Consider the following 11,562-nt stretch of genomic DNA (forward strand, 5'->3'; position numbering starts at 1 on the left):
AACTAGCATGCAACTGCTTTAGTCAAAAATCAAAGTGATGATGTACATTAGTGACTCAACAGTTTATGACACACAAAAAAAAGTTTAACAGTTTATGACGAAAAAAAACCAACAGTTTAATAGTTTATGACACAAAAAAACCAACAGTTTAATAGTTTATGACACAAAAAAAACCAACAGTTTAATAGTTTATGATGCACAAAAAAACAACAAGTTTGGATAGCTGTAGTGGGCAGAGCACAGAAAGTGCATCGTATAAATTTGTGTTTAACGAAAAACAAAGTGATATACTTTCTTTCAGGATTTTTTAGGAACAATGTTTTAACTATTTTAAAGTTATGTTCAACAGATAACCACAATAAAATAATACAGTGTTTTAAGTTATGCCATAAACTCTACCACACCCAAATGATCTTACTAGTCCAAACATTTTTTTATATAACATTAACAAATATATATATATATATATATTCTGCATTTATGTACATATTTGTTAAAAAATAAAGATGCTTTTCATGTTTTTCTCTTTATTTTATGTTGCTCTATTATTGTCTAAGGTTGTCTGGTTCTTTGATTGTGATGCTATTTTTTAATTTGAAGAGTATGTTTTGTTGAATATATTATATTTTTCTGCCTTTTCTAACAGTAACATTGTTCATAAATGATTCTGCATAAATAACAGAAATGTTTACATTAAATTACAAGTAAAAACCTTTCCAATTAAACATTAAAAATTCCAAGGAAAAAAAAACTTTGTAGTGTCATTTATGCTTAACAAAACCAAGAATCTTCTTATACAAACGTTTTGGTTGTTCAAAACATTTTCTATCAGTGCTGAAAATCTGTAAGTACCATGTGTAAACATGAGAGAAGCCACACTTTAACTTGAGCCAGCACAGATACAACCCATTTCTTTTACATTCACACATGGCAAATCAAAATCTGTAGTGGAAATAATACTCCTTGTGATTAAATCTCCCACATTTTGGAGAGCTTTAAACACAAGTAATGTCAGTGAGAAAGCTCTTGGTATATGATGAAAAAACAAACTTTTCATGGTTATACGAAGTAATAACTAGTTTTTAAAACTCAACCAATTACACACATGCAAATAGTGTCATAATGAGAGCACAAACTGTAGTTCACTTGTGTATATTTTCCATAATTTTATTTTGGCAAAAAAGGTTTCTTTTAAAGGAATATTATGAAATTCTCACTTACAGCTACAAAAGTATCATGTTCTTGTGTACGTCGACGATCTAAGCTTTCTTGATCTGCCAAACAGCAAGGACACACATATAGATGAGTGCAGGCTGGACCTCCTCCAAAACTACATATCAACAGAATAAAACATGGTAATGAAAACGTTGTTAGAAAATGTCCTACGTAAGAAAATTTAATTTGACAAAACTTTTACAAGGATGAGAATAAAAATCATGATTTTACTCTTGAATTCAAGGCTTTATCGCATAAACAATGAGTTTCCTTTTATCCCTGAGATGTGAATCAAAGATAGCTGAAAGAAAGAACAAACAATAAAACTTTAAAATATCAGGCCAGTATATATAAAAGAACAACACTTTAATAAATTTTTCTTAATAGCATTGTAATTAAAATACTGAGTTTTCACAATAATGATTCTTCTTTGGTTGACAATTTAGTAATTTCAGTAGTTTTGTTTTTGGTTTGAATTTCATGCAAAGCTACACGAGGGCTATCTGTGCTAGCCATCCCTAATTTAGCAGTGATAGACTAGAGGGAAGGAAGCTAATCAACTCTTAAGCTACTCTTTTACTGACGAATAGTGGGATTGACTATCATATTATAACACCCCCACAGCTGAAAAGGTAAGCATGTTCAGTGAAGGCGATTCGAACCTGGGGCCTTCAGATTGCAAGTTGAAGTAGTTTTATTAAAACCATGGCAATCCTGTATTAATAAAATTAATAAAAATAAAGATTTTAAAATCAATTGATTATAGAAAAGTTTATAGAGCGATGAGAAAATATCAAATTATTTAAGTCCTTTGTTTTTAAATACCCACCAGGAAGTGCTACAGAAAAAGGAAATAAAATTAAAACAGTCAAAAGTAAACAAATAAACAAGAACTAAATATACCATAATAAAGATAAGCATATAAGACCAATTATGTAAATTTTTCTATGAAATAAAGCAAATCAGTAACTTGTAAATAAGTACACAAATTATTCACAGTTATGGAGAAAAACAATTATTTGCATGTTTCAGAATTATATTACTTCTTTTGTATGCAACTGTATTCTAAGTGTAGGTTAGAGTGAAAAAGAAAAGAGACATACCTTTAAGTGATATCTACTTCTGTTAAAATTTTCAGTGAGTTATATTAAAATTGAAAACAGAAAAACAAAGACTGCTGTCACGTAGACAGTGGAAGAAAGCGTGTATATTTATATAAACATATACAACAATATTATTAAAAACAGGTATTTGTACATAACAGCACATATGTATATTTGTATAATACATATTTTTTGGTATAATAAGGAACTTTTAGTTAGTAAAGTCATCACAGAATGTTTTATTAACAGTTACTGTCGGGATGTTGGGAAATTTTCAACCTTAACAGCATTTGGAGCTTCACACTAATCCTAAAATGGAAATGAAACTTTAACCCGAACAGCACGTCATGCACATGTAGTCACAGCCAACCAACAGCACCTGTTGCCACAGAGGCTTTGTTCAGTTTTTGAACAGCATTACAGGATTGTTTGTCATTTTTATAACATACTTACATGATCTGAATGACCCTTTGATCTGCAGCCCTAAATGCTAAACATTAGAAGAAGTACTGCTCACTAGGGCCTGAAGTACGTATCAGTATAGTTTCAAACACATATGTCAGAGTCAAAATTCTTAAGGCAGTTACTGTCCATAAAAAAATAATTTCTGTTCTAATAATATTTCTTCTCAAAAGAAATAAAACTCACGTATCATGCAGGTATTCCCAAACAGACTGAGATAAGACTGTACACAGCTCCTCCACAAAAGATGCCTTGCTTGGATGTACACCTAAAAGTTATATATATTTGTAATTGATGTAGTTTTCAAATACTCAAAAACATTACAATTTGTAATTTTATATAAAACTATTAACCTTTTTACTGTACTTTTTCATCATTATTTGGCCAAACAGAGAATAAAATATTGATTAAAAGTAAGTTTATCATGCTTCTCCTCTCACTCGACCACAAAAACTTTTAACTACTTATAGTAAGGTTGTGGTGATTCAATATCATTGTCACAGTTAGTAACTTACACGATCAACTAAAACTAATAATTAATTAGTTAGAAATATTTTATAATTATTAGTTACTAATTAGTTTATATCCTATGTTTTGGCTGCTATCTTTAGAGAAGTCCTATATATATATATATATATATCATGACAGGGGTCACGATTCATTTCTAGGAGTTTTTGTTGGAAAAGACCCCAGATGAGTGGATAGCAAACCATCTTTTCATCCATGATCAAATCCCAGTCCTTCTCAAAATTCCCATGAAGACAAGAGCAGATTAATAGTATGTCACACACACAGGATATAAACTAATTTGTAATTAAAGTCCAGTAATAAAATAATAATAGTTAGTCTTAGGTGAGCATATAAGGTACTAATCATGTGATTGAGAAAACTGTTTACAATTTATTTTTCTCAAATCAGGAGTAAGAAAGCAGTGTCAATACCTCCATGAGGACAGAGAAAATCAGAGTTGCTGATTGGTCCAGGATTTGCAAATGTGTTAAACTTGTTAACCCACTGTTTAGAAATGTAGAAGTGTAGTAATCCTGGCTGTTAAGAAAAATAATATAAAATAAATATTCACAGTCGGTTAAAAAAATAAAAAAGTATTCACATCTTAACCCTTTCCATCTTGGGTTTTTACAGACACACAATGACATCATGTTTTGAAAAATTGTGATCTAGCTCCTCAAACTAGCTCCAAAATAAAATTAGAACTGAAATGTTGAGATTATAAATTTTCTTTTGATGAAAGTTAAATAATTTTTTTTGGATACGGTAATTTAAAAAAATCAAAACTGTTAGCCTTAATCTTCAATTTAATTCTCCTGTTGCAATTATTATTATTGAGATGGTAGAAATTGTTAAATTTTTCATCTGCTCTAATACAAGTTGTCAGTAGATCAAATTAAACAACGAATCTGTAAACTTTGCACTTGTTTGAGGCACATTTTTGGCTCAAATAATATGAAAACAGTGAATTTTTGAAGTTGGTGATGTCCAGAACTGTAACATTCAACAAATAACATGTTTTCATTTGACTATTTTCAAGTTCCTGAAGTTAAAAAATATAATCTAAAACTGGGATTATTTTCTTTTTCACAATCTATCTACTATAGAGCTCTCTTCTTTCCTTGTGTTGTTACATTAGATTATAAAGTTTCTTACTTTTTTCAAGGTACCTTAAAGTATGTGGAGTGTTTGACTTGTAAGTTAGTATTGGTCTTCTATTATTTGCATGCCACAGAAAGGTAGTAAGTTAACTTTATGAGTTTCCTTTTGTGTTTACTAAAGTAATTGCATTAGATGTTAAGTTTGTTTACTTTAACTCATAAGTTCTGTAAATTAAGGCCTACGTGAACACTAGCTTTGTTTTTTTGCCCACTGAGCAAAAGTAGAGATCATAACAGAGTTTATTCTCTTTTGAACACATGTACACAAATTACAAAAAGGAAGAGGCCATAGATAAGTGTTAAGTATAAAACAAAGTAGTTGATTAGTTTAAACGACTTAGATGATATTTTATTGCACCGTTTCTTTCAACAAAGTCACTTAGCACATGATGTCATTCAGCCTACTACAGTATATGTATGAAAACATTGAGGTAAATGGTTACATAGGTTGTGTGTAATGGTGAAGTAAATAGCTATGCTTTTCAATGGTTTTTAATGTATTATAAATCTTATATTAACTAAAAAAATCAAATTTATATCATAAAAAGTTCTACAGTTATCATGCCATTTGTATGATGTACGTGTGTTTTAGATATGATGACTTTTATGCAAACCTTCATATATTGGAGAGAAGAACAAAAGGAATAATTATCATTTTGATTAAAACATACATGTTTTAATACTGTTTTTATTAGGTGATTTAAAAATAAAAGTGGATAAATATACAACTTTATATGTACCTCATTCTTACTTCTTTCCATTAATTCCACTGCACGTTGTCGCTTTTTAACTATTTCTTCTGACGATTTTCTGCAAAGTAAGGAAAATGGAAACACCATAAATTTAAGTATTCAACACACAACATAATAACATAACATAATTAATTTAACATGTAACTAGAATTAGTTTATCTTGATACTGAAAAGCTCATTAAGATCTATTGCATTAACTAGTTGAAAACAGAAAAACGTTTGTAGTTTTGACTCATTTCTTAATTCCATTTCTCCTGTTTTACTTTCACTTACATATTTTTCAAACAATCTTTTACATTTTTATAATTTACTACTTTCAAGCAATAATTCTTAAATATTGGATTCATAATAGCAGATACAGATAGGACATTATTAAATATGCTTCAGATATATCAAAAAATACCTATATCAAATATGTAAATGTAACCATGACATAATTAAAATCCTGAAATGACTTAAGCAGCTCAATGAAGTAGATTACTTAAACCTGGTTCATGGTTTATCATTAGATCACAAAAAAACTAAATTTATATATATATATATATATACAGGATTTGTTGCAAAAAGAGCTTTATTTTAGACAAAGAAGTTATGATTTTTAGCCGAGGCATTGGGGCTCTTAGAATGGCTCTCAGTGTTTCAAGTACAAACTTTTAGCTCATAGCTCCGTCATCTCTAGACCGATTTGAGTTCTAATTACAGTTTTGGACACAGCAGGTCAAACCCTTTTGACTGATATATTTGACCAAGCCCAAAATCTCATTGATTAACTTACTCTAATCCTTCCTATAAAAATTCAAATCTGAGGGTAGGCTGGTAGATATCCTGATGAGTAATAAAATTGAATCGGGTATACACGAGTCCCAAACTTGGTATTGCTGGTGCACAAAAATAGAGCCAATGAAAATAAAAAAAAGGTCTCATAGATTAAGTTACTTTAACCTACCTAAAGGAATTTCAAGTACTGCAGCTATTGAGGATTTCCTCTTGATAATGAAGCATTATATACATCACATGCAACTGCACTCAAAATCATATTAGCCTTGTTTCTGCCTCTTCATTTTATAAAGCAAATGTATGTACTCAGGTAAATTAACAATACTTAAACTATGAAAATTACACAAACTGACATGTATGTTAAATTTTACAGTTGTTAATGGTTAAAATTATGTGCCATAACACATGAAAACTTCATGTTAAAATATGGTGAATAACTAAGCTTTTGTTGGTGTATCCAACAAATATTCTATATATATAACTTACATAAAACCTTTTATGAACTGCTCTTTTTTAATATTGTAAAACTGTCAGGTAGTAAGATACGTCTATTCTGGCAATAACTCCTGTACACATATTTTCTTCAAATACAGTACCTGTAGAACAAGACGTAGGCTTCACAGTTTTGTACAACCTGAGGATCTACTGCTGTTACATACTGATCATCAAACTCGTACCAATGGTCATTAAGGTAATTCAAAGCATAAGCTGTGTAGTGTCCACCTGAATTGAAAATCAGTGTTGCATTTTTTTATGAAAAGTTAGAAGTTTAAGAAGTTAAAATAATACTCTGAAATAATAGTTCTGTTTTCATTGTGACATAAACATTATTTACTACTGACTTGTAATACTCTGATAATGGTGATTTAAATAACTGTGTAATAAAATAGATTAACTGCAACATCTAAATAAGCTAGCATAGTATACCAGCTTATCCCCATTCTTGATTACTTTAGTGTTAAAATTCAATAATCAGCACATAATAAAAACAAATATTAAACATGTAAAATGGAGAAATCAAACTCACATTCCAGAGTAATAACTGGGGGACTCGCACTCCAGCAGTAAGATGTAATGTATTTTAACTTTGGAAAGGTTACACAGGCCTGCAAATTTAAACTTCATAAAAGTTGTTTTGGTTTAATAATGGATTTTCCATAATTCAGCAATGTAAATTTCGAAAACAATATTCATTATTTTCTATCATGTAAGGATTTTTTACAAATTGGGATGAAAAAAAACTCTTTACTTAGATCAAATTTACAACAACTATAACAGAATACATTTGGGTCCTTTACACAACCTTTTGTTGCCATAGCAACAAATAAATAATATTGAAAAGAAAAAATAATGTCAAAGTGCACGCACATTCAAATACTCTCCAGAAATGACACATGATGTGGCTAGTATATTTACTGGCGGTGTGTTTCTCGTTGGTTCTAGAACGATCGATAAAACTGAAGTTGTGATTGGTCTATATAAATCTATAGCCAGTGGTTTTCAACATTTTAAGCATAACAAAATGTGACCCGATTTCAATGAAAATGATTCACTTATTTAAAAGTACATATGACGTTTTGTGAAAAATCTATACGTGATGGAGAAAAATGGATATCATTTTCGGATTCAGTGTACAGGAATTACTGTAGAACATGTAAACATTTCAAGAGATTATGCAAACAATTATAATAATCTGACAGCAGTGTTCTTGAAGATGTATAATAATAATAAGAAAAAAAGACTTGCCACTTGATTTAATTGCCACAGGGTCCAAACCCTATGAGAATGAAGGCCTACAAATTGTAGCTAGACATATTCATTATATCAACATTTTAGATGCCTGAGATCTCGTACCATATACGTATTTATATTACAGTCAAGCAAAGAAGTAAGTGTAAAATAAATAATCATGAGAATCAGTAGAGGTTTGAATTTTGAAAAATAACATCTTATCGAATGTTAGACTTATAGTGTAACTTATAAAGATATCAGAAACTAATCAAAAACTTACAGCCTGCTGTTCCATGGTGACAGATGACAGCAACTAGGTCGTAAGTTGTAGTCTCTCTAGGGCAGTCTGCATTAGATATATCACATATTACAAAGTTTACTACTAGTAACACATAACAGCTACAGCAAAATCTAGATACTTGAATTACACAGTAAAAACAGGCTGAAAGTCTATATGTTAGTCTCATGGTAGTGAAAAAGTTTACTACTAGTAACACATAACAGCTACAGCAAAATCTAGGTACTTGAATTACACAGTAAAAACAGGCTGAAAGTCTATATGTTAGTCTCATGGTAGTGAAAAAGTTTACTACTAGTAACACATAACAGCTACAGCAAAATCTAGATACTTGAATTACACAGTAAAAACAGGCTGAAAGTCTATATGTTAGTCTCATGGTAGTGAAAAAGTTTACTACTAGTAACACATAACAGCTACAGCAGAATCTAGGTACTTGAATTACACAGTAAAAACAGGCTGAAAGTCTATATGTTAGTCTGATGGTAGTGAAAAAGTTTAATACTACTGCATTGCTAAGATAGAACTAATTGGATTGATGAATTACAAACATAATAAGTTAATATGAATAAAAAACAAAACTATTAATGACCTACATCACCTACCTTTGTGAAGAAAAGGCGACATATCCAAACCTTCTAGTGGAAATGACACAAAGCTACTGATTTTAGAAGAGAACATCACCTCATGACGGAAACGTTTCAGATGAATACATAAAACCTGAGGTAAATAAAAAATAACTGATGCAATAGAAATACCTTAACACTGAGTTTAAACAATCATATCATTTGCTTAAGTCAAAGAGCTTAAACAAATTATTTCATAAATGCATTCTACCATAACCGTCACTAAATCATCAATTAAAATCTCTTGACAGAAGCATAAATTAACAAAATATGTGTCAAACTTCAATTTTTGGAGCAAATATTACTTTATAAACTGTTACATCAGTGCATAATAAACTTTAAGAACTACAATCATGCCTAAAGTAAAAACAGTATACATCTTTTATATGCACTTCCAGTTTCATTGTAACTCTAGTAACAATGAACATCAAAATATCTAATCCAAGTGTTAAATAAATCTTTGGAGATTCTAAAGTTTCACGTCAGAACCATACTTCTGGTAACTGTAGGACTTTTGAGTACTTGATCCCATTCCGTAGTTTCTTGCATTTTTCACAACTGTACATGTTGTCTCCTTTCAGCTCATCTGCAGAGAAGAAGGCTGCTAGACAGTCAAGCAAGCTCACTGTTGGGCCCCAGAACCAGCTAAATAGAATGCAGAATAGTTCATTTTCCTCAAACAGCCTTATAATCCGTGTAACAACTCTTAAGTATTCAATAAACTAACTCTTCATGAGATTCAAAAGCTTTTCTGATAGCCTCCAGGAAAAACACAATTATATACCCAAGTTATCGGTATTAGAAAAAAGGGTAAGTCTGCATATTCAAGTACTATAGCAGCACTAAATGGCTTCAAAACAAAATCCTATTGTTTTTACAATATAATTATTGTGAATTTTCTCATGTTATGCTAATTATCAACTGATTTCTTCTTTGATCAACACATATAAGAAAAGTTATCTAAAAGTAAACAAGTTCAACTCACTGTTGGTGTACCACACATTTTCAGGACAGAACGTAATCAAACAATTTGCTGCTACGAAACAGTTAATAATTGAGAATTTAAATACTAGCACTGGATTTCTATAATATATATATAGTTTTTTCATTATATACACAAGTTCAGCTTTTGCTAAACAGAAGTTTACTGCAATGATAGAAGTTAGAGGGGGAGAAGTAATTATTTTGTTTATATAAAAGATGAGTTTAAAAATTCTGGGTAAATAACATTAACAACTTTTTTTTTATACTGACACATCCAACAAAATTAAGTTTAAAACACAAAACGTTAAAACAGTTTAGGCAGTAAGGAACACACTACAGATTGAATGTGTCTAAACACATGGCAGGGTTTTAATAATTTGGTCTTAATGAAATTGTTTTAACCTTTTGTGTTTCAAACAATTTTGTTTGGTGCATCATGAAAAAAAAACAACAACAAAAAGTTGTCAATATTTATTTCATAGTTTAATAAAATTATTCATTAGAGATGATTAACATAAAACTCTTTAATATACATGTGTGTTTATGTGTAAAATGCACATAAATATACACAAAACACACGAGTATCTGCTACTAGAATGTCTGAATGTGGTACAAAATTTCTCATTTTCATTTTTGAACTTTGAAGAAAGACACGAGAAGTTTATTCAGTTTGATAGTTGAAAGTACTTTGTATAAAAAATTAATAGTTTATTCTTAAAGAAAAGTTTCAGTTACCCAAACATCCATCCAAATAACCAGTTAAACCATCCTTTGCTGTTGTAAGCATCAGTACATGCTACACCACCTTTCTGTTGATTACTAAGGGAAGAATGCAACATGTAAATGTGGTCACGACCTGGAATTGGTAGAGATAAATCCTGAAATGTTTCCTTTGTTGTTGACACCTAAATAATATGAAAACAAATCATATATTTCTTTATTACCTTAGATTTTATTTTCAAAAAAATGGGTTTTCACTTATAAACCTCAAAAGAAATCAGAGAACACTTACTAAAATTAATATACCAATATCTAAATTCTATGTGCCAAAACATTAAAGATTTAGGGCCATGTTTAACCCTTTTGAGACGAGTCATGGGAGAAAGGCCATGTCATCTCATTTGTTGAGTTGCATTCAAAATTTTATTGAACTACTATTTCATGAATTTATGTCAATAATTTTGGTATTAACCTGTAGATTATAAATCAAATTTTAGTATTATATATTACTCAATTTCTTAATGTAAAAGCAAATATTAAAAAACACAGATAAACATTGATTTTCCTGTGACACGTGGTATGCTGAATGTAGCACTGTTTCAAATTAGATGTTTGTGAAGTCTAAATACTAAGTCTGTAGTTTCATACAAATTAGAAACTCAAATTACCAATATTGACAAGCTAGAATATAAAATAAGAGCCTCTTATCTTTTCAAGTTGCTGAGATATTGCTCATATACTAAATCAAACACAGTGGCACTCCACCCAACACTTTCCATTTTTGGAAATGCTTACTTATATAAACTTATTTCTATATATGACATGAATAACCAATCAGAAGTTCATAATGTCCCCTACTGGCTCTCTCAGCCATTTTAACAGTCTTGGCACAATTTCTTTCTTTTGAACCAATATTGTAATGAGGTAGGGTGTGTCTTTAGTCTGCTCCAAATTTCATATTTTTTTAGACTAAAATACATCTTAGTTACTAAGTTTGATAAATTATAGTAGAATTCTATGATATTAATGTAGTAATTTATATGATTTTTTAATTATTCAAATGTGTGTATATATATGTATATATATATAAAACCTAAAAAAAATATTTTGTTTCATATCATCCATGTGCAAATTTGTTAAAGGCCTAGCAACCTACATCAAGCAGCAACCGAGTACAAAGGTCACAACTAGAAGAGATAATTGTTTGCTTTACTTCTTTAGTTA

The 11,562-nt window shown here is 30.0% G+C and overlaps 1 protein-coding gene across 7 annotated transcripts in view; it reads right to left on the reverse strand.

Moving 5' to 3' along the window:
• The window catches only part of LOC106467890 (ubiquitin carboxyl-terminal hydrolase 20-like), a 43,576-nt gene that overhangs the window by 3,460 nt on the left and 28,554 nt on the right, over nt 1-11,562 (reverse strand). For all 7 annotated transcript variants that reach the window (XM_022396786.1, XM_013928277.2, XM_022396770.1 and 4 more), the window contains 9 exons: nt 10,354-10,523; nt 9,129-9,279; nt 8,614-8,728; nt 7,991-8,056; nt 6,576-6,702; nt 5,191-5,260; nt 3,722-3,827; nt 2,967-3,048; nt 1,222-1,330 (listed from right to left, as the gene is read on the reverse strand). In XM_022396786.1, the coding sequence (XP_022252494.1) occupies nt 1,222-1,330; nt 2,967-3,048; nt 3,722-3,827; nt 5,191-5,260; nt 6,576-6,702; nt 7,991-8,056; nt 8,614-8,728; nt 9,129-9,279; nt 10,354-10,523 (996 nt within the window). The remainder of the gene's footprint in view (nt 1-1,221; nt 1,331-2,966; nt 3,049-3,721; nt 3,828-5,190; nt 5,261-6,575; nt 6,703-7,990; nt 8,057-8,613; nt 8,729-9,128; nt 9,280-10,353; nt 10,524-11,562) is intronic.

The sequence above is a fragment of the Limulus polyphemus genome, unplaced genomic scaffold, assembly GCF_000517525.1.
Source record: "Limulus polyphemus unplaced genomic scaffold, Limulus_polyphemus-2.1.2 Scaffold83, whole genome shotgun sequence".
NCBI classification, from domain to species: Eukaryota; Metazoa; Arthropoda; class Merostomata; order Xiphosura; family Limulidae; genus Limulus; species Limulus polyphemus.